The sequence below is a fragment of the Melopsittacus undulatus genome, chromosome 3, assembly GCF_012275295.1.
Source record: "Melopsittacus undulatus isolate bMelUnd1 chromosome 3, bMelUnd1.mat.Z, whole genome shotgun sequence".
Lineage (NCBI taxonomy): Eukaryota > Metazoa > Chordata > Aves > Psittaciformes > Psittaculidae > Melopsittacus > Melopsittacus undulatus.
In genome coordinates this window covers 4115941-4140377 of record NC_047529.1, presented here as the reverse complement: position 1 = coordinate 4140377, position 24437 = coordinate 4115941, and the positions used below count along the sequence as shown (strand labels likewise).

The 24437-nt window shown below is 39.0% G+C and overlaps 1 protein-coding gene across 1 annotated transcript; it reads right to left on the bottom strand.

Moving 5' to 3' along the window:
• Positions 1 to 211: 211 nt before the first annotated feature.
• SANBR (SANT and BTB domain regulator of CSR) lies at positions 212 to 23688 on the bottom strand. Its single transcript, XM_034061202.1, has 21 exons — positions 23498 to 23688; positions 20544 to 20709; positions 18595 to 18781; positions 15238 to 15331; positions 13924 to 14162; positions 13039 to 13097; positions 12070 to 12230; positions 11247 to 11333; positions 11035 to 11145; positions 9042 to 9165; positions 8713 to 8865; positions 8355 to 8500; positions 7892 to 7991; positions 6958 to 6990; positions 6034 to 6133; positions 5069 to 5160; positions 4937 to 4965; positions 4766 to 4839; positions 3668 to 3756; positions 3217 to 3308; positions 212 to 2197 (listed from the first exon to the last, which is right to left on the bottom strand). The coding sequence occupies exons 2-21, from the start codon at positions 20691 to 20693 to the stop codon at positions 2161 to 2163; spliced, it is 2157 nt and encodes a 718-aa protein (XP_033917093.1). The 5' UTR covers positions 20694 to 20709; positions 23498 to 23688; the 3' UTR covers positions 212 to 2160.
• Between the last annotated feature and the right edge of the window lie 749 nt (positions 23689 to 24437).

Sequence of the window (24437 nt, the reverse complement as noted above, 5' to 3'; positions counted from 1 at the left end):
GGCAGCTCACTCATGAACTTTTAATCCAGCTTCAAAACTCAATGCAGATAAAAATTCCTTTGAGATCTTGTAGATTTGGAGTAGCTCTGCATACAATATCCTGTCCTCGACAGGTAAAAAGCCTGCACTGTGATGCTGCAATTCAATCAGAAATACAGATGATTGAGACCAGAATCTGGACAATAGTACTGAGAAAACACTCACACACTTGTTAAATTAACAACATTTATTTCCATTAAACCAAGACAGATGTTCAAAATTAATACAAGATAAAAACTCAAGGTGGTTGGCAAGGCATGAGAAGAATGAACATCATGTATGTTACTTTTATATGCACAAAAATATTTCTGAATAAAACAATACTGGCACATTGAACTGGCACTTTCCCACAGAATAGAACCTGCAGAATTGTCCCTTCTCCTCTATTCAGTAGTTTTAGGCAAACTAAACACACACACACATGCAGGCTGTGACTTTCACAGCAAAGCTTACCATGGGAGTTTGGAACAATCCTCTATGAGAAGCCACAGAATGTAGCAAAACACTTGTTCTACTGCATTTTCATACCTGGTTGATGTTATAATACTTCTTCTTTCAACAAACAAGTTTTCCAGTGGTTACTGTAAGTGCTTAAAGCTGCATTACTACTTGCAAACAGGCCTGAGGTATTAATAAAGCCTTATCTGATAAAGATTAAAGCACTCCCGCGAAGTTACCACTCTCGTCCGAACTCAAAGCCATTGAAATGCAGCTTTGTCAATTGAGTTTGCTACAGCATTGGACAAAACACACAATAAACAACATTCATTTGTAATTGTTTCAATAAAACCCTTCTACCTTGGATGCTGTATTTTCAAGTATTGCTATCCTACGTCTTCTAATGCCTACTGAAAATCCTCAAGAAACAAGACAAAAAGAGCCTGAATGGAGAGAAGAGTGCATTTAAACAATGATCTCCCTCTCCTTACCCTATTGCCACCCTCCCACCCAGGATCTTGCTGACTTGATTCCAAACTCACAATTTATTGTACAGCTGTGGCCTGGAATAAGCTTTCCCTGAGCACTCTTTCTACCTGTTTCAAAAAGTCAGAATATGTTTACTTGAATTCAACCATTATTATTGCCATTATTGCCACTTTCTTTGCTAATGTGAAGTATTTTCTAGACGAGTTATTTCATTTTGGTAGCCTTGGATTTTACACATATACAAACTTGTATTCTATTGCTCCAAATACAGGACTTGAAAGTGCATCTGACTTCTAAACAGTATTATTCAGGCAGGTTTCAGAAAGTAACTAGACCCAAAAGATCTACATGCATAAGTCTTCATAATGAAACATCTCCATGGAAAGATGCAGAATTAACAGCATATCTGGTTGAAAATTTAGAGACATGGCATAATTAAAAGGGAGAGAACTGCTTCTTATCCTAGATATTAGAAGGAAACAACACATTGTATTGTGCAAGAGATATTGGATATGGAATGGGAATGAGTATTAATTTCACAAGCAAGTAAGCAAGCATTTCATGTGCAAGATGCAGTACTGCATCATCGTGGCATTTCTAGAATCTTTGGAGGTCTAGTCTCTACCTGCTACCCACCTTCACACCAATGGGAGTTGAGTGAGATACAGAAGGAAGCCTCAGAATTGCATTAAGATTTTGTTTAAACTACTCCAAGGTACTGTCACAGACTTTAAATGCAAATCCCCAGAGGGCTGATCTGAAATGTACCACCAAATACTACAGGATATAAATACATTAGGTAACTTGTGTTCATGCTGCTGACTGCATTCACAATTCAGTAGTCTTGCCTTTTTCCCTTTTCAGTATTTCTAGCATACTAAAAGAAATATTTATGTCTTCCCCCATAAATAAAGTTAGTCTGATAATTTAACTTTGTAGGTTTATAAAGTATTTTCTATGCAACTTAACACAAAACCCAAAAAAAGCAATTAAATTTAAGAAATAGTATATTTACAATTAAAATAAGTACAGACCTTATTGGATTTGCATTCATGTATCACACAAAATAATTTACAAGGCTTAAAGTAATAAATAAGTCACTGAAAAGCTTTCAAGGGTGTGCATTTCCCATACAGAGTGCAGTAGTTTCAGGAAGCAGTAATGAATTCTGGCCAAAGGTTGTTTCATGAGTCCTTATGTTGGGCGGCCTTGACCAAAACGGGATTTTGACCTGGATTAAGAACACATAAGAAACACATGGACATTATTACTGCTAGAATTGTAAGTTATTGTCCAGCCAGCCCCATCTAGTACAGTATTTGAATTTACTTTCACATTAAAATATTCTCATTTTCAAAATCTATTGCTGAGAAAGTTGCCTTTCTGCTGGGATTCCTGTATCCACAAACTACATATTCATACAGAGGTACACAGCTGAAAGAACTGTGATGTCAAATATCTTCTTTTGAAGTCACCAATTCTACAGAAACCAAGCCACATACTTTTTATTGACAGAAATAAGACCTGTGAGAAATTCCCCTGACATATTTGAAGCTTCCAGCCCATCCCTTAAAAGGTGGTCAGCAGCTCAAGAGGCTCACCTGCTAGCCAAATTGTGGCCACTTCTAGGCTCCACAACTGCATGAGATGTGCCAGCTTCTCAGTTAATTTTTGTGATACCCATTTAAGGCATAGCAAACCAATAGGCAGTCATGTAAGTTTTTTGGTGTTTGGAGTATTTTTAGGTTTGGTTTTTGGAAAAAAGGTAAAGAATAGGCTAAAGAATCTTGGCTAACATTTTTCCAGTTATCAATAATTCCAGTTATCCTTTTTATCAGTGACTGTAGTGACAAGTCGAAGAGTTTAAACTGAAACAGAAGTTGAAGTTGGAGATAAGGAAGGGTAGTGAGGGTAGTGAGAGCTGGCCACAGAGTGCCCAGAGAAGCTGTGGCTGCCCCACCCCTGGCAGTGTTCAAGGCCAGGCTGGACAGAGCCTTGGGTGACATAGCCTAGTGTGAGGCATCCCTGCCCATGCCAGTGGCTATAAAGCATTTCTGCCAGCATGGATGAAAGAGTTTCGTTGTCTCAGCTCTAGTTTAATTTGACAAAGGAAGCTTTCACATTATATATCTTTAACCTGCTAGAAGGGATGCTGATTCAAAAAAAGTGTATGAAACAAGACAGGTTTTTCTTTAAACACCCACCCCCAACCTGAAATCCATGTTTTGCTTTCTCAATTTAAAATCTTACCTGGCATTCTTCTCAGCATTGCTTTGTCGTGTGCTGACCTGTGCTGAGGCCTTTATCTGTGCTTCAAGTCTGGAATAAATGCCTCCTGCATACTGTAATCCACAAAAAACAAAACCAAATCAACAACAATCAAGTTTTGACACTAATCCAACGAATCAGTGACTCTTCATTAAAATAATTACTAATATTCAGCAGAACCTGTGGCATATTTTGTGTCATTATCACAACCCATCACTAAACCTTTTAAACCCATCCTGTTTTCCACACCCAGTTCTTAAAAGCAGTGAACTTTAACTATTAAATTATTTTCCCCAAAAAATATCATGCTTAGAACAAAGTGAAGACTGATAAAACTCAGTTTTGTAGCTTAAGTGTTGAATAGATGTTTTGTTAACAAAACAAGGCTTACTTCAATTCTGTAAACACTACATTGTGACAGGACAAATCTTACTTCTTTGCTGTCTTTTGACTTGGCTCGATCAAGGTCTCCCAGTCTCATTTTTATTAAGTGCCCTGTGATCTCAGACATTCTTCTCTGGTCTGTCAGAAATAAGAATATTTAGAACAGAGGTTTTCCTTGCTACTGAATACAAAGTCAGAAGAATGACAGGCACACTTTTGTGATGCTGTATTTCTAAAGTTAGCTTCCTTTTCAGTTCATATAGAAATCTTGAACAACCAAGGTCCTAGATCCTGACACAGACGGTAAATGCAAATGTTATTGGCAGATGGCAGAATGAGCCTGAGGCATTTCACTGAGATGAAAAATCTATGGTTTTCAAATCAGCAAAAATGAACAAGAGTCTCCTGAGAGATTAAAGAAGGTGGAACAAACTAATAGAATTCTCAATACTTTTAGTCAGAAAGACTGGGAAAGAAAGAAGTGAATGTTTATCTCTGTTTATCTGCACAGACAACATGGCACAGGGATGCAGGGAATGTTATTCGCATACTTATACAGTTATCAGATGACACAACTTCCATCTCTGCAGGTTATGTGCTGACATTACAAAGAAAGAACATAAACCACAAAAACATACACTTAGGATGCACATTTTCTTTTTCTCCTGCACATTTTGACCTCCTTTCCAGTGTTTTCCAAGAGATTAGGCTCAAAGCTGCCCATTTATTTTTCAATCTGTGTGCAAGACTACAATGTATAGTTTCATATGGTACCACAAATATTTTTTTCTCATGTAGAATAGATGAGATTGCTAATAAATGCCAATCAAGCACTAAAAGAACATTTTCAAAAGGAGCTCCTTGCTGTATGAATGTGCAGTTTGGAAGAGCCTGAGATTACTGTGTGGTTTGGATACAGATGATGAGTATTAACCTCGTCAAAATTTGTTCTATTCCAAATGAGGAGCAACTCTCAGTAAAAAAAGTAATAAAATACCCAAACCCCACTGCTATATCTGAGATTAAATTCAACCTAATGGTTTCTTAGTGGCTCTATTTTAAGCAAATTAGCCATTTCTTATATGAAAGAACCATTTTCTTTGCATAATATTAACTTTATGAAAGCTGAACTCATGCAAGAACAGACCATCTTCTCTTTGAGCATCTTGGTTGAATCTTAGTGACCTTGAGGCATCCCATTTGTTCTGCTGCATACTCACGCTGGTTAGAAAAGAAAGATGCACACCATGTTATCAGTCACAGTTTACAAAAAGGGATATACTTGAATATGTTCTCAAGGATTTTGAGAATTACTTACATGAATGGAGATGCATCTCGGGAACTTGACTATTGAGGAAAGAAAAGCCATGTTAAGTATGTTTCAAGGTCAAGTCCAAAACTTAAGAATAGACCTTGTTATTCAAGACAACCTTCACAGCTGTGATTTTACCTTGTCAGATGGCTTCTCTTTTTTCTGAACACTAGGTGAAGAAATCACTTTCTTTGGATGCTTGTAGGACTTCTTTAATTTCTCCTTTCTCCCTGCTAATTGAAAAAAACATCTACTCCTACCATCACAGACACTTGGAATTTCTCAGCTACACAAGGATTTTCCCCCCTCTCTTTTCCTTTACAGAATAAATGAACAGGCTGTTTTCCTTTTGTTGCTTGCAGGCAAGCTAATATACACAGATTGCTCAAACACTTTCCTATGAGAAGCATACAGGAGCTCAAGTACATATTTAAGATGCAGAGTGGTTACACTGTAAGTTTAAACGTACACATAGAAGCGACATCATCTTTGGATGCATTAATTCAATCACCAAGCTGAGTGATATGACACTAAACAAGTTTGATTCAAACTACAAAACACCAAAAATGTTCATTCTTATTTTAAACAAACTGGTACACTCCAAACCCTTTGAGTCAAGGCCAAACACAGAACTGCCTCTGTTCAAGTGACTCATTAGTAGGGTGGAAAGCAGAATCTAGGAGGCAGAAAAAGAACAATCTTTTGAGGTCATAGAGAGCTTATCTTCAAAGCAGACACAGTTCTAGCCACATTCACCATTCATTCCAGTATGTAACCAGAAAAGTATTCTGCAAAAACATCATTGTGTAGTTATGTGAAACTTCATAAAAGCACTTGATAGTGTTTCCTGCAAAATTCACCCTTAAGCTACTCTGAGGCCATCTGGGACATGAACAGTTGCAGCCTGCCTTGTTTGCCAGTGATTTTGATGGCATTGAGCAGTGGGGTAATTTGTATCCAAACATGGAAACACTAGAAACAAAAATCAAGTAACATTTCTTTCAAAAATGCCTTATGTTTAAGATCTGCTTCCAGAAGAATTCTGCTGCCTTGAATCCCTATCTCTAAACTTCCAGGGGGATGACTGGAGACACTTGCTGTACCTGGTTTCCTGCATATTTCTTCTTCATCTCCCACTTCATCCTCAGTGACCTCTGAGCCAGTGGTGTACTCCTCTTCTTCAGATAACAATGACTGCTGTTTCTAATTGACAGGAAGAGAGGGCCACAAATTATAAGTGACGCTTGATTCCTATTAAATTACACGTTAGATCTGTCTTGAAGGAGCAAACTTCCAGCACACTTAGGTCAGAGAATGTGATTCTCAAATGTTTAGAGGGTGCTTTCAAACCTTTGATTAGTATCATAGAATAGTTTGGGCTGGAAAAGAACTTAAGATCATCGAGTTCCAACCCCCTGCCATGGGCAGGGACACCTCACACTAGACCATGTCACCCAAGACTCTGTCCAACCTGGCCTTGAACACTGCCAGGGATGGATCATTTACCACTTCTTTGGGCAACCTATGCCAGCGCCTCACTTTTATTTATGTTTCTTCCAAGTAGTCAAACATTGGAAAAGGTGGCCCAGGGAGGCTGCACAATCTCCATCTTCAGATATTCAAGATTTGAGTGGATATAACACTAAGAAAAGTAGTATAGCTTTGAAGTTGAGTCTAACTTCAAAGCCCTGCTTTGATTTTGAGGGAATACTTAAGATGACCACCAGAGATCCCTTCCACCCTGTATTATTGTGTGAATCCGTGGTTAATACCCAATGCATTGCTGGCTATACTATTTCCCTAATTAATAAGAAAATTTCTGGTAGCAAATGTCTGAGCTAGCCACATATTCATAGAACACAGGAAACTACAAGTTTATGAAAGTAAGAAAATACATTTCCAACCCCAACTATTGTATGATTCTATGATTTTCCACCAAATCCACTAGAAAACAAGGCAAAAAAACCAAACTAGATCACTACTAAGTGCAGAAGAGCAAATATTTAAGAACAAAATATTTTACTAACCAGCTGTAAAGTCCAGTTCTTCAGAGAAAGAAACTGTAGTCACGGAGAGAGAAAGACACAGTAAGTTAAAGAACTAATAATAATCTGAATAGAAGAAAGTAACTGGAATTCTAAAAATAGGACTGGTGTGTTACAGTACAGCAAGCTACACTTGTAACCCTCAAAAGGCCTAATCCCATCTTTAACCAGGAATGTTGGTGGAATGACTAACCTCAATCAGGTTGTGAAACACTAACTGGTTAAATGCAGTGAATTCAGAGTCATGTTTTCATGTATCAAACCTTAGCACTAGAAATATTTACAGCTTGTTTTAATCCAAAAGCAGTCCAGGGCAGGGAGGGACAGTTATGTGCCAGACTGCCATGGAGCTCAAATTTAACAGCCTCCCACATTTGTTGCAGGAAAGCTTCAGATAGCCTGAAATTCTCATGGAATCAGCAGCGTTGTGCTACCATCCAGATAATTGAGCTATGATAGGTGGAGAACTTCAAGAACTTATGTTTGCATGAAAGCTCTCTTTAAACCAGAGGTAGTATTATAAACAGCCTTCTTAAACTTGCCTTAGAGAGTACCTCTGTTGATCTGATATACACATGTCAACATACAGGCATCATAGCTCTGGAAAGTAAAGTCTTTCACATCTTGTGGGGCAGGGAGAAACCAAATCCAAACCCAAAAAACCCAAACAACCAAAACACAATCCAAGTTACTGTTTCATTTATGGACTTGCAGGAGTCATGTGGACATCCCCAGCTACATCAGCAGACACAACAAAGGCAGCAATTATTTAAATATTGCCATGTGATGTATTTTAAAGCATGACTGAATCTTTTTTATCAAAAGCTGCCTAATGAATCCTTCAAAGTACCTTTGAAAGAATCCTAATTATTAAAAAAAAAGGGGGAAGGAAAAAAACCCCAACATTAGCACTCACAGCATTGATTTCTCCAGTTTTGGGACCCCACGGCGTGTTTGGTTCTACAAGCACATCACATTCAATGCTTTTTTCATCACCAAGACCAATCCCAGAATCACTTAAAGAGAAAGATGTGAAATCAAAACAAATCTTGCACTTTAGAATCAGTCTCTATTTACTCATCATGCATGAAAAGAGAAGACAGACCTCCAAGTTAGCCACAGAATATTCTTATAGCAATCCATTAAAATATAAAGAGAAGACTGAATGCTTATGGAGGATGAGTGACCAAAAGCCTGCATAACATGTCAACAGAAAAAATGTTTGTTCTTCTCTTCCCACTTTCTAACAAAGCAATCAAAACTAATTTACCTTTACAAAGCCCTATATCCTGTTTTAAAATAGGAGAGAAATCAAATGTGATGTGCATGTGTTAAGTGTTGAAGGCTGTTATTTCAGAAACACAACACAGTGTTCTTACCTATTCTCATCCTTAGTGAAAGGAACAACAATAACATCTCTATGTTGAAGCAGGTCATTCAATATTTTAGTAGTCTGAGATAGCAAAGCATCCCCATCTCCTTTTTCTGAAGGTAAATCAACCATGTGATCCCTCACTTTGCAGCCCTGCAATACACATACACATATACTTAATGGGAAGAACTGCTTTCATAAGTGCAATTAAAAGAAGTTCAGCTTTTTAACTCTTGCGTCCCAAGGTCCCAGCCTGCAACAATTTACAATGCTTATTTTGGAGAGGATCTATTTTCATAACACACAGTTTCCCCTCTCCCCTCCATGCCTTATGCTCTTTTCAAAGTGAATTAGTACTGAAGTACCTTTGGGAGAGTTGTAGGATCAAATCGAAGTACTTTTTGGTTACAACAGGGATATACTCCTGTCCCAGTTGAGCCCAGAGCGCTTGCTACACCTGGATAAAGAACTGACTGCGAATGGTACTGGCAATGGGAGAATTCAGTACACAGGAAAGACTGCATTAGAATAAAAGGAGAGATAAAGAGAGGTGAGATTACCTATGGAAGTCAGTTTTGCACTATAAAGAACATATACCAAGTTTTATTGCCATATATTTTCCAAACTGCTTTAGTCCCTGCCTCACCCCACACCAAACCATCCACAAACAAGTCAAAGTGGAAAATGTACTAACTTGGTTACATCTTGAGCAAGTCAACCAATTGACAGTCCCCCACAGCCGCCAGTAAACATCCCTCCAAGATTTCAATTCCTCATGAAGGCCAATTAAATACTCATGGACTTCCCAGGTTTTGTCTCTGAAAAAGCAAGAGGTCAGGTTGCATATGGAGTCATAACTCTGTTGTGAACCTGCATCAGAAAGGTGAGGTGGAAAAGGAACAGAACAACACGAGCTCCACTGGTGAATAGCAACAGAAGATTTTAGAATAGGAAGGATACAATGTGGGACAATCATTATTAAATTCACACCCTGACGAAGAGCCTAAATTGTTTGACAGCACCCTAAACTTACCAATAAGAAAAGAATTATAGCTTGATTCATCTCAAGCTCCATATACTGCAAATTTATAAGCTAAGATAAGTATTAAGCTTTTTGGAAATCAGGAGAACCCTTAAACCAGAGGAAAGCCCAACACAGAGAGTCAAAGATATCAAAATATGCACACACAGGCAAGTTCAGTCAAACTGCAGCTTTTTGTCTTTAAAGTAATAAATATGTTGTGCAGCAGAGGTAAAGTACTGCAATTTATATATTTTAAAAGCCAACATAACCTGTTTCTATGTACCTGCAACACAAAAGCAATTACTCAGTGAAGAAGTTTGAAAACACAAGACCAAGTCTTTTTGATAAATATATGTATCTGAGACTTCTAGTCTTAAATATATAGACTTTGTTCCTAGTGATTAAATGATACATGCTTCTTTGGAGAAGGTGCACTTGCACTGGTGCATATTATCTTCAGAAAGAGCAGAATCTCTTTTCCTACAGTTTTAAGCCCTGGCCTGAACTGATTTTTATTATACATACATCTATCCTAAGACAAAGCAAGCAGTACTTCCAATGGAATTTAGTTCCAGGCTCCACTAGAGGACCAATAAACATAAACCTACTTTCAGAATCATTAAAAATAGGCATGTATTAGCTCATAAGCCTGAATTCATTAGCGGCCAAAGTCACTTCATTCAAGAAATGGTAAAAGGATTCTGTGTAGAAAAGCAGTCACAAGTACCACAAGGCAAGCAATTAGAACTTAAATATTCCTCTGACTAACTTTAAACCCTGTATATTTATATGCTAGGCATTGAACAGCAGCTACATACAGTCAGCTTAACTGAAGTAATACAATTAATGACTTTTACGTGGATAATCACCAGTGATCCTGATAAGGCAGGGCAGGGCCACAAGATGTGGTTCTGTTTAGGCTGGTTAGGCAGAACTAAGTCCACACCTTGGAACTGCTGGTGGAGATAACACTAAATACATGTTACTTGGGGAGCTGATACTGAACTGTGCATTGTTCTGAATGAAATGGATCAGATTAAAAAGGTCTCTTGTTACTGATTTCCCCTCATCCTTCCTTAAAGGCGGTATGTAAGGACGGAGGGAACTGCAGCTGATCACACACTGATCTTTGTTAAGAAGAGAATCCAGCCGTTCACAAACATGGATCAAACAGAATTGAATTAAACACTTGTGCCAAGTGAATTTGCCATACATGCAGAATAGGTCCTTGAAAGCTTCTCTGACAAACACTTTAGAACTGGCAAAGTTTATTTATAGTAGTCTTCAAGCAGGCTGAGTATTTGATTTGACAGCATAAAATCAGTCTAGAAAGTACTCTCCAGCCTTTCTTTTGTGGCAGAGGTGGATCTCTCATTCAATAATAAGCCTTGCAGATATGCAGCCTTTAATTTAATTTATCTGTCATCAGTTACACATATTTTAAACCCCTTTGATGAAGGAATTAGCTGCGTATTTTCTGTTTAAGGCAGTACAATCTAAAACAGCCCTACCAGTAATCATGGCTGTAGTTTCTCCACTTCCATTCTATCTGTGACTTCCTTTTGTAATATATCTGGTAACTCCTAAACAGAGTTTTGTAAAGTCACACAGCAAAATCATAGAGTTGAAGAAACATGTTTTGCAATATACATTTATTCACTACCTTATATGAACATAGACAATATTCCCGTGTTGATCTATGTTGATTTTTCCTGGTACACAAGGAATTCTTCTTTCAGTTTCTTTAGTTAGCAGCTTTTTACATAAACAACACCTAGATTATAAAAAACAAAAGTAAGTGCTGGAGTAAGAGCAGGATTTCAAAAACATGGGGACTGCCTTTGCAACTGAAGTAGCAATATAAAAAGGCCTCACCTGTACAATGTTGCTGCATTGCCTCGAGAATCTGGATTTACATACTCTGGATCAAAGAGCCTCTCAATCTTCTTGCAGAAAAGTTTACTATTAATGACAGTAACACAGCTTACCCATTAGAAAACACTGAAGGTTGTCTTATGTAGAGTGAGACTAACAAATACATTCTGATGATAAGAAAAGTCACCATATTTCTCTCAGAATAATAATCTCTTTTAATACAATTTTCCTTTAAACTAATCTGTGTGGATAACTGGTTGCTGGCCTGTCATCTCCTATTTTCACACAGATGTGAAGAATAAGATCCCTTTTTTTCCTTTTATTATGTTGTTTGCCCATAAAAAATTGCCAGCTTCTACTTTAACTAAAAGACCTTTTATTAATGAATGTTTCTGTGAAATTACACTTAACTTTAATGCTAAAAATTATAATGTCTTTATCCCTGCTGATTAAAATAATTTCTTACTTTCACCTTGCTTGCCTGCCAGTCTGTGCTCCAAGAACTGGCCCTTACCTTGGTACTAAGCTGGAGCCCTTACATATGAAATAGTACACCGTCACAGCTACTCAGCCTTCCAGCCACCCTAAATTCTAAGTCTAAACATCAGGCTTCACTGGGTGCTGAAGCCAAACCATTCTCTACAAAATAGGAGCATGTCATCCCATAAAGAGTTCCTTACCCTAATCCTGGCTCCCATGCAAGAGTTCATGAATAATTTGTCCATGCCACACTCTTAGTGTGGCCTTTCCTTTTGCTCATAATTTTAATATGCAATTACAAAGTTACTTCAAAATACTGTGTGTATCACAGGGAAAATGTTACCTCTTAAATTTGTCTCTTTTGTCCTTCAGCTCTTCCACTTCATTGTGCGTGAAGAGATCAGCAATGTGAGTAACAAGATTAGCATTGATACAATTCATGTTGCATGGTGTGGCTACAATAGCATTCATATTTTTGTGACAATAATGAATACATTTTTCTACCTAGGAAAAATAGAAACATTATATCTAATGTTAAAGAATTCCAGATAAATCTCTCCCAGAAGGATTTACCAATTGCTTCAAGACTTTCAGGTTATAGAGTGTGGTGTTTTGGAAAACTATTTTAGTTCAATTTATACATAAGAAACAGATCTCAGGTTTGTCTAAAGGAAACTCTGAATTAACAGGACTCTGAGTTAGTTTATATTGTCCTCCAAAAGGTTTTTACAGACCAAAACACAACTCAACAAATGTTTCATCCTCAACAAGTGGCACTTTCCAACATCTTGCAAAGAGAGAAGCACAGCACACATCATATGTAGTATTGCCTGTATCTCAGCTATGTTTACTGTGTATTTAATTGTGGTTCACCCCAGTAAGAGAACTTCTGACAAACATTTTAACAAGCAAGTCAGTAGATATTACTTGTAGAGAGCTGGAGAACTAGATCCTAAAAGGCAGACATGTCTTCAGTGTGAAAAGGATATAACCCAAAAGTATTCACTGATTTAATAATCTTTTTTGATAGAACATATCAGAAGTCGGATACTGATGTGACTTTAGATCAGTCGTCAAAAAGCAAACCCAAGACCCACTCTCACATCTGGATACACATACAGTGTAAGTCTTTCTGCATTGAGAATCTGCAAATATCAGACTGCTGCACTTAACTAGAAAGGTAGTAGAAAAATCTGAAAATGTTCTCATTGCATCAACTCTTTCTGTAACAGCCAAAGCAAAAGAAACAAGTTCTTCAGATACCTCTTAATTAACTGTGTCCTTATGGCAGAGAATCTTTCTTAATACTTACTAATGAATCCATCTTCAAAAACTCAGAAGAAATAAGAATTGAGATGACATTTGATGGTTCTAAAAGCCAACAAAAAAAAAGGGGGGGGTTTACATTAGTTCTTTTGATAACTTCATATCACATCCCTCCCTCTGCATATTTAGTATCTGTTTTAAGTATTATTTTACTGATCAACCTGCCATTCCCACTATGTAGAGGATTTTCTATCTTAAGAAACATAGTTTTGGCTTGTCAATTTGGTGGCCAGAGTACAACTGTAGCAAATTGGAATTTATAAAAACTGTAAAAGGTGGTTCCATAAGTATATAATGACTAAACAATTACACTATTAGACTACCTTCCTTCTATAGCCATCATACCCAGCTAAGATTTTGCTTAACATGCCTTTTGCATTGCAAGGCGTAACTCTATTCTCATTTGTTTGTAAGCTTAAAAATAGTAGCAAAGGCTCCTAAAAAGATTTAAAACTTGCTTCAAACTCATAAAGGCAAAAGTCCTACCATGGTATCAGACTGCATTGAAATGTTAGACAATATTGCAACCGTATCAATGGGGAGCAGCAGGGAAACAAAACCAAACCCAACCATCACCAGTATTTTAAAACTGCTATTCTGTTGTTGTTCAGAAGAGGTCTAAAGAAGCTTAATTAAACCCTCACATCCCAAAACATATTAGACCTTTTTCACTGCTACAACTATCAGGATATTTCCTCAGAACTACCAGTGATGACAAGTTGGAGACATCTATTCTTATGACCAGAGGATCTCTGTTGCAACACTTCCCTAACAAAGGACAAGCTTCAGTGCAACAGTCAGAAAACAAATAGGCTGAGGCTGAACTGTACAAAAAACATTAATTTTCCATGACCTATACATTTCCTTTTACCTAAAGTGGGCATTTCATTAGCTTCAGAATCCTTAGTGTTCCTTTTAACGTATCTTATCAACCAGTCAAAGATGTGAACATCACAGTGCACTGAAATGTCCACCTCTTCCCAGCGTTGGGCATCCACAGACAGATATTCAGCAAAGTATTTCATTTCTGAAATCAAAAGGTCACGAGGACACACAAAATCTTCTTTGAGGTTTTTTGCTTCGTCACACACATGGATCACCATATTTGGCCTCAAAAAGAAAACAAACCACAAACCAAATTAGGACCATTAGCCAATTAGACCACCAAAACCCATCAACAAAGATCTCATCTCCAAATCTGTATCACACACTGCAACACTGATGTCACTAACAGGTTTTTTTAACAGAAGGAAAACAAATTACAGTTATTAACTACTAACACAAAATATTGACAGGAGCTTTGTCTGATGGCATTGTCAGGTGAAAAACACAGATGCATATCATCCGACACATAATCAGAGTGATTTAATTGTTAAGGGACCAGAGAAGGCAAATTTTCAGCTTTAAGCCCCAGTTTTGTCACCAGTTTGTTATGGGATACTACCTGAATTACATGGAGAATTTATTTGTTCCACCTTTTTAATTTTCCTGTGAAAAAAAGGCAGATATATATGCCTAAGTTACTGAGGTACCAAGGACAATAACAGCATACAATAGCAATTCACATCTGTGGCAATTAAAACTGTTTTATTGTATACTAAAATGCCTATTTCTTACAAAAAGGTCAAAGCTAGAATCAGTAAATGCTGTCTCTAGAGGAAGATGGTTACCATTAGGTTTCAAACACACACTTTATTCTATGTGTACTTGTATAATATGGAAACTAGGAACCTGATAGTATGAAAACCAGTGGTGTGCATCACTGCTATTTGAATTCATAGGAAAATATTTTATTTGCACTTTTCATTTTCAGCTTTCTTTTCCTGCCTTTATATGGGACAAATCCATGTTCAAAGAACATTTTTTTTAAATTAAAATGTTACTGAGCACCAATCTTGTTTCATTTCTTTTTTAAATCAGGTTATGTTTCCCATTCTCACAACAGCAGTGATCAATCACTCACAGGAACATTGTGGACAGATTTATAAATGAGTTCTCCCTATTGCACATAAGTAATTCCCAAACCAACCCCTAGTATTTCTGTAGCAATGCAAGGTTCCAAGATGTCTTACAGTGTTTATTAGGATGTTCCCAGCTGTTTTCTTTCTGGTAGTAGAAAAGTATGAGCAATTTAGACACCTTTCTGTCAATTCCATAACCCCCTAGATAAACACACATATCTTACCCCTGGCTTTCATCAGTGCTTTCTCCACCTTTATGCACGGGACCTTTCTCAGATTCTGATGAACAATTCCTTGTGGAGGCTGTGCTGGGCCTTCCTTAAATGTAAGGGGAAAAGGCACATTAGAACAAAAAATGCCTGACCTTTTTTAGTCCATCATCTTGGAAACGCAGCTGAAGTGCAGCTTTCATGGTGGAGCAATGTTACACAACAACAAATCTGCTACCATACAGGCTACTAAGCTAACCCAAATTCCCGCTCTGAATGCCATGCACTGGGAACTCAGACCAGCTGCATTGCCAGGTTGCCCAGACACTTGGCTGCAAACCCAGATTGGTTCTGTCTCAATACAGAGCAGTAAGATTCACTGAGTCTTCAGAATTTCCTTCCAGGACAGCAATCCATTCCTTTAGCTCTCCTTCTCTGCTTTATGGAATGTGGGTCTTGTGGGAAGCTTTGCCACCAGGATATAACAATTTGAGACTAACTCTGCTTCTTATCCATAGTGTTAGGTTTGGAAATCAATTGCTTCCAAACAGAAGCCTCTCAAGATGTGTTTTTGCCAAGTTTCTCAAACATGTGGCTTAAAGCAGAGTATATAAAACAATGCTCAAAGAAAGCAGACCATGGGATTTGTCTTGCCCTAGACATGTAACTTACTCTAGGAATAAAGGTCAGCTGTGCTTTAGTTCAAACAGGTTATCCTCACAAATGCACTACAAGCAGTACAACCTGGACACAAACCCCATTGAAGTCCAGGAGATCCAGTCACCAAATCCAGTGAGCTCTGGGTCAAGGGTTAAGACAATCCCAGCAGACATTTGAATAACTTTTCCAAGAGTAATGGATTACTGCAACCTGAAACACCAATAACCTTGCTTATAAAACACAAAGGTCATTATCTGTTTTAAATAATGGAAGGGCACATATTGTCTTCCATGATGAAAACCCGCAAGGTCATGATTTTCCATGATTACTTTCTACTCTCAGATTTATAGGGAAAAAGTTCCAGAAGCATTTTCTCCCTCTAGTGTAATGTACAAGGTTGTACTCTTCTGAAGAGGACTAAGATACACCTCTTCATCTTGTGGCTAAATAACTATATCAGACTGACACCAAAAATGATCTAGAAGCTGTGTACAGTTCAGAACACAGTAATTATACCCCTCAGGAAAGCAAAGCTATTACACTAGAAGCAGAAGAAACAAAACTTTCTCCTAAGGCATTAGAGATTTAAGCCTTAGTAAGGCCATAATAGCCGTAACACAGTTAATAAAGGGGATAGATTTACTAGAGGGACCCTAGAAAAACCTTGGAAGGGGCTGGGTCAGGCACAGCCTTCAGGGCAGCCATTTCATTGCAGGCAGATGACCCTTGCTAGAATTCAGATAGCCATAGTGGGAGATTTGAGCCAGAATCTGAATGTGAGATAAGGTGAGTATTTAAAAGGAAGGTGGAATAATGTATGAGAGAGTTCTGTCTGCAAATATTAAGGAGTTTACCTTGAACACGTTGAAGTTATTTATTAAAGAAAAAGAAATAATGCTGACAAGTGTGTGCAGCACAGCCAAACTAACAGGAGTGTCTGAAGTTCACCATACATTTTTTCCTATCATTTTTTGTTCCTTCCCCACAGAGAATATAAATTGCTTGACTTCTGGAATTAGGAATAAACACTTTGGGTAAAAGGCTATCCCATACACTTGTTTACTGCCATAATATGTATTCAGAGGTATTTAACAGCAGTTTGCCACATAATTAGCAAGTAATACATGAGCTTTTGTAACTCTGCCAAAACCAGAATCCAGCTCAAAATTCATTTGGTGTGATTGCTTTTTCTTGCTGTTACTGGTGTCTAGAAACAAATCCAAATGGGCCCAAATTTCTTGATCCTAACAATAAGCAGATGTGAATAAATCCACTAGGAAGTAATTAAACATAAAAAAACATTTACAAATAGGCTTTTCTCAAATCCCCAATTCTGAAAGATACAAGTACCTCACAAATATTCAGGTGAGTTCACTCAAGCCTGTCAGAAAAAGATTAATTATCCTAATTTCATATCAATAAATTACATATAAAAAGTGAAAATAATTTATCTAAAGCTACAAAGAAAACAGAACGAAATGTTAGGCCAGGATCTTGTAATAGGAAAGATTAGGGTACTTAAATACATTAATACTTGCTATATGTATTACACTGTTAAAGAGAAAACATGCACTAATTGTCTATGACAACTCAATTAGAGTTCTATGAGCAGAGTTAGCTTGTTAACTACCCACTGGGAAGCTACTAATCTTTTAAGTAGCCACCGGTGGGTGCAAGAGGCATTTATTCCACATCATGCATGTAACATTGCCATAACTGAAAGCTGATTGGAAGCATTTTCAGTCTAGATACTCCATATAGAGTTTTCAAACATCATCTCTTATTGAAAACGTTTTCCTTGCTCTCCAGCAAAGGTCAAACAGCTGGGTTTCTTCTGCAAAGAGAACAGTTACTAGGAAGCTGCAGCACTGTGAAGGACATTGAAACAGAACACTTAGTTTCACCACTTCACTGTCATTTTAACTTTTAACACAGAAACTGCTTACTCATTAATGAAGCAAATTTCTCATGCAACACGTTTATCAAGTCCTACAAGGAACTGAAAACATCTCACTCTACAATGAAAAATCAGAGAATAACTATGACACAGCGAATTACAACTGCTTACAGCAGAAGTACTTAAGGAAATGTTAACATTTAATTGTGCTGTGATTGAAATAAAGCTATTAGGGCTGCCCCTCTTCTGCCAGATTATTACTGGAACAGATAATTGACTGAGGCATATTATGTGTCATTGCAAGACTGTCTTGCAGCAAAAAGTAGCTACTCTATGTTCTCCTATGTAGTCATCTTGTCATCAAGCCACATGGCAAACACAGCTTTTAGCTGGGGGAGAAGGGTCAGACCTCAAGGGATCACCTTCTCAGCTTTCTGCAGATTTTCTACACAACTTTCTTGTTATTTTATTAACACAGCCCAATGTGATTGCAAATAGCTGTTAAGTATAGCAGTACAACACTGGGGATACAAAACAGGAGAGTAATTCTCTTCCCCACCAAAATACTAAGTCAGAGGATTCAGTGTAAGGATTTATGCCTTTGGGAAGGACAAACTATTAAAATGCCCAAACAAACATTGATTCTTAAGCTAAAGTAACTGAAAGTGACCTCATGTATGCAGTGTATTTATAATTGACTTTTTCAAAGATGAGTAACTCCTATTCCTGGGTGGACTTACCACTCAGGACACAAAAGCATGCACATACTGATTATAATCAAAGCCAACATAGTTCAGAATGACTAAAAAACATACCAGTTATAGTAATGGAATCCTGCCCAATAGCAGGCTCCTGAAACTCTGTCTGTGTATCGAGCAAGGAGGACTTGATGTATGTAGCTAAAGTTTCCACAGGACTCCCACCAGCAGCCATCAGGGGATTAAACTGGTTGTCAACAGGTGAACTTCCACTGCTTTTTAGTTCATCAAACCTTTTTGCACACTGTCACAAGATTAAATGATAGGACAATGAAGCAGTAGCTTTCAGTACATTTTTAATAACTATAACTTGATACAAATACTGTATTTCATGTCTTCTGCATGTGAAAAGTTACTGATACTAAACTTTCAATGCTTCCTACTTCATTAGTGGTGTCAGGAAAGTACAAAAATATACACTAGAATAAGTAATATTTACCCTTATTAAATACACTAACAGAAAGGGGAAAAAATAAGTTAGAACCTGTTTCAATCTGTACTTCCTTAAACCCTGTGAGTTTAAGCCTGATCTGTAAAGGGGAAAGTCATGGGGAGAGTTTCAATTCTCATTTTGTGAGTAGTTCTTTCACCATAAGCATTGTCAAATATTATTAAAAGTAGTTAAAGTAATTGGTTCATAATTGTTATTCTTTTTCTTTCCGACCTCCACTCTGATTTGGACAAAAGGGACTGGTGATTTCCACTGCACTTCTGTTAACTTCCCATTCCTTGTTTTGACGAACTAGGAAGTCTTCCAATTTTGTACATTTGAATTCATACAATGACAATCATGTCTTTGGTCCAGCAGAATCCTACACACAGCTAATTTACATATACAAGTAAATCTGCTTAATGCCATAGGTAACCCTCTTGTGACTCAGCTCATCAGGCTCCATTCAAGCAGCAGTTTTATGTACTTATTTTGGATTGAGCTAACTGATACTGCTGAATCCCACCTGCCCCTTTAGGAGAGGCACACACAGTGACATCCTCCTGATACTAATGCAGTGTCTCAGATTCGTTACCATGCCAGTCTTCTATATATAGCAGATACAAAAGCACAGGTATACATTTACTTAATTGCCTTAAACAGGGACTCCACATATGAGAGACACTTTGTTCTTTTAAAACAGAGTAATCAGACAGGTACTAAGCAATCACATTATCTTAATTAATATGAAAAGAGTGCTCACCAATATTTTTAGAGGTATTTATTTGCTTAATGTGCACAGCATTGTCTGCAAAATGAAATGTAAATAGTACAGATCCCTCCTTCAAGAGCTTTGCCAAGCAGTTGAAAGCCCTGTAACACTCCACAATGTTACATTTCTATTCCCAATCATTCACTTTTATGTTCTAAATACAAGGTTACACTGATGCCCAATAGCAATGTTATAAATGTGAGCTGACACATTTGATTATGTTTACAAGAATGTAAAGATCACTGGCTTGTTTGCTTCCAGCTTTGCTGAATCACAAGGGCAAAAGATATTTTCCTCTTACCTTACATCCCCTCAGAAATGAAAATCTAAAAATCATTATTAAAAATTACCAAATAAGCATTTCACCACGAAATTGAGCAATCCAGAAAGATTAAATACATGGAGGTACTAACCCTAGTTAACCTACAGTTAATTCCAACTCTATTTCAAACAAAGTAAACTCCACAACTTGCGGGACCAAGCAAGAAGCAACTGCACTTTTAGCTACTTAATGGAGATCTGTAACTCATGCTTCCTCAGGATTGTAATGACAAGCATAGAAAGTTATCAGGTTTGCTAGTAAGTGTACTACAATCTACATGAGGTTAGTGAGTACTGCTATCCTTGCCATGGAAATCCTATGTCATTTGAAGTATGTTAGCACAACTACTTTTTAATTCCACTTTTTAATTAGTATTTTCCAGTATTTTTTGTTCTTACTCTACATGAGTCCTAATGAAATAAAATGCAGAACATGTTTAACTTCATTGTTCAGGCTTTGAATTCTTTTATGAGTAACTTCACCTCTTTGGATGTATATCCTGGAACTAGCCTTGCCACACTGTCCCAGTTGATAGGCTGTGGAACACCAACGAGGGAACACAGGATCATGTCCAACACCATTTGATTGTTGTCATATGGAAAGTTGTTGTTTTCTGAAAATCCACGACTCATCTTTGGCTACTTAAGCCTAGAAAAGAAAAATGTTATTAGCAAGTCTCTCTTCATGCTTTGTTAAAGCTTCATCTATATTTACTGCAGCACTCCATAAATAACTATGGGAAAAGTTCACCACAGCATTACAGTCAAGTAGCAGTGCTTCACTTGACAGCATTTATGTACTCATATCTGCATCCTCAGAACCCTGGGGATGTGCAAAGCATACCAAAACCACTTAACAGCAGCAGGCATTACCCACCACCATTCATTCAAGCTGTTTGTTTCCAGGAGGGATTCACACCACTGAGCCCTCCAATACAACAAAAGGCCTCCCACAATCTCAGAATAAACAGCCAAACAGCCTAAGCTACCGGGGGACATTTTTTAAGGTCTCTTCCAACCCAAACCATTCTAGGATTCTAGGATTTTAATTTACATTTACTTACATTCAAGTACACTTATCTGTCCCCACAAACTTTCTAGTGCTCAGCTCTGGTCTCCTCTTGCTCTGCCTATTTGTTTTGCAGTCATGACATTCATTATAAAGAGCCAACCCAGGTAAGCGCCATCGATACTACTTTGGAGCCAGGTAACACAGCACTCAGTGTCTTTCAGCTCTCCTCCTAAAGACATGACTTTTGAGCTGTGCTAAGACACTCAGAACTCCTGATTAGCTGGGATTATCAGGTTAAAACCCCTTATTCTTTCAACTTGAAGTTCAACATCAGAGCAAAGCATATAATGACAGAAGTGAACACCTTAAAGAAAAAGAATCTGCAACTCTCTCAATTTGAGACAAGTTTGGGGTTTTTTTCCTTTTTCAAAATTGGTTTAATGCATAGCACCATGGAACACAGTAAAGGTTCACAGCCAAAGATCTTAGTAAGGTCTTGCCTTTGGAAAGCACCTTGGACCTTCTCCAAAGTACCTTGCACAAAGTATCTGGGAACAAAAATCCCAAGACCCACCAAGACAATTCTTAGGTTCCATATATTTATGAGATTAAAAGCAGAAAAAAGTCCACAAATAAAACACAGAAGACAAGTCCAATACAAAATGTCACACCATTTTAACAATCCTAAATGAACCCTATTGCAAAGCATTCTAAACATCTAGTTTTAAAGGACAAGGGTCCTTCACAGACAATACAAGACCAAATTTCCAGCTAAGATAGATGCCACTATGAGGTAAAGGCAGATCCGTCCCTGACCCTTCAATCCTCACCCTGACTGTACTTATCAAGTGGTGTCACTGTGGTTATTCAACAGTGGAGACATCTCACTGTCTGTGCACAGACAGATGTCAGCATTGATTACATCTGAGCACTGAACATCTACCATAACCGCTGCTATGAAGAGAAAGAACTGGGCCAGAACAGGTCAGCACTAGTGGCAAACCTGAGTAGTTATAAAATATGAAGCTGACTTCTTGTGCTAACTTGTATGCAAGCAGCAGCTGGTTTAAAACTGTGTCTAGTGAGTTAAGTTAATGGAGGAGTATCAGAATCCCCTGGTCTTGTACCATAAAATACACTTAATCAAAGTGAAATTACCAGTACTGTCAATATTCCATACATCACCATATTAAGGACTAGTTCTACAGTAATATTGAACTGAGCAATCAAAGAAAGAAAGAAAAGCAATTATTTTGGGATGAAGTCTGTAATTTCAAGGGAGATCTTTTGTTGTGAGCTGTCACAAACACATCAGCACTGTGGAGCATGAAGCAACCCAACCATGAAGGGATGACAAGTACTCTAAAATGCAATGACACGTTCTGAGACGGTGAAACCTTTGTCTCAAATATTATTTGCTTATTCTGTGCACTAAAATACAGTTCTATGTATGCTTATTCCTGCAAGGATAAATGAAGGCCACTCCTCTTTGTGGCTTTTCACATGATATTTAACATTTGCCTTTTTGTCCTTTAGGAAACCCTATCAGAACTATAAAGACACACAGAGGATTCAGTCCCATGCAAGAATGGTGCACCCCATCAGAAGAGCAATATACAGCCTTTAATAAATCATATTGTTAAGATGGAGAAGGCAACTTGTACAGATTCTCTCCAGTTTGTTACTGTAAGTAAAGCTCAGGTTAACCCTTTCCTTGGCTATGGAAACTGGATGGAAAAAAGTTACTTAATTCTGAATAACTCCTTTGAGAGGCACAATATGGAGATACATGACAATAGGATTTTTTATTAATACTTAAAATCCTAACTTAGAGTGATGCAAAATATTCTCAACACCTTAACATCTCATAAAACTGACGTGATTTAAATGAAGCGTTAATTCATTATGCAGGAAGTCGGTTACATTACGGAAACACGCCGCCTCACACAACACTGATTTATTTCTTCATTTAAAGTGAATAAACAGCCTGAAAACGAGGAATTGCCATCCCCTTGCAGGTGCATAACCTGCAGGAAGGTGAAGATGGTGGGATGGGCACGCGGTTTCATGCACAACCCTTAAATGCAAGGAAGTGATGGTGCAGAATAAGGTGGGGGAGAGGAACAGCACCAACTTTGTAGTTTCCCACATACAAGACAATAAACGTTAAAATGAGGTATTTCAGTAAAACAAATTCAACAATCAGCTCAGTTTGGGGGTAAGATGCTACAAGTGCAAGCAGCCCCCTCATGCAGCACCGTCCCGGCGGGAGCCCCCCTCAGCCATAGGGACAAGACAAGAGACAGCCCCCCGGCAGCTGCCGGGCACCCACCCCGGTCAGCGGCACCGGGGGGCCGGGGAGCGGAGGGGACACCCAGCACAGCGGCTGCAGGCAGCTCTCCCGCTACCCCCGGGCAGGGGTTACCTGGTGGGCTCCCAGGCGAGGGGCACAGCGGTGGGGCAGGCAGCGGCTCCTCCTCACGGCGTGGCGGCCGCCGGGGCAGGCAGCGGGACGGGACAAGCGCCCGGCGGAGCGGAGCGCGGCCGGTCCCGCTGAGGGACCCCGGCAGAGCCCACCCGGGTCTCCTGAGGGCGGCGGGACCCCCGGTCCGGTCCGGTCCGCCCCGTCCCTACCGCCGTGCCCGGAGCGCACTCACACACCGCCACCGCCCAGCACCACCCTCCCGGGGAGCGGCGTGAGGGGAGCGGCAGCCGCCAATCAGAGCCGGGCGTGTGCCGAAACCCCGCCCCCTCCCGGCGGGGACAGCCAATGGGAAGGCCGGGATGGCAGGGGGGTGATGCGGGCGCCAGCGCCGTGGTGCGGCGGCGGCCCCGCCTCGTCGCAGTGCAGCGGCGGCGCCGCGCCCCCTCCCGGCGTCCGGTAACCTAGCAACGCCCCGCGCGCGGGGCTGGCCCCGCCTCCGCGTGACGTGTCGTGACGTCAGGCTGCGCCTCGGCGACGTCACCGTGCGGTGACGTAAGCGAGCCTCCTCCTGTGCTCCAGTCCACACTGACTGGACGTGGGGAGGAATAAGGAACAAGAATGAGTCTCAAGATACAAGCACACCAAATAAATGAAGCAAAGATGGGGAGCCTTAATTTAAGCTTTCCCGAGGTTTTCAGCTGATCTAAACACCTGAAACAATAAAAGCGGTAATGGAATATCCAGCTTGGAGAGGATACACAACAGCCTCGCACCAGGCACTATCCCAGGCTCCTCCCAAACCAGCTGCAGTTATCCCAGGGAATTCTTCCTCTTTCAGCTGTGGTTGATCTGTTTACTACTTCTTCTGCTGCACAGAAGCTTCCCAAACATTTTAAACTTAGCTCCCTGCTAAGGACCAGCTTAGATGCCCTGTTTCTTG

Bases quoted from the DNA above. Each gene is read 5' to 3' on its own strand.
- SANBR (XM_034061202.1), bottom strand. From the start codon at position 20,693: ATGAGTCGTGGATTTTCAGAAAACAACAACTTTCCATATGACAACAAT. The intron at 13,098-13,923 runs GTAAAAGGAAAT...GTTGGCTTTTAG, and splicing joins TAATGAAATGCCCACTTTAG to AACCATCAAATGTCATCTCA. The intron at 4,840-4,936 runs GTAAGTAATTCT...TTTTCTAACCAG, and splicing joins CGAGATGCATCTCCATTCAT to CGTGAGTATGCAGCAGAACA.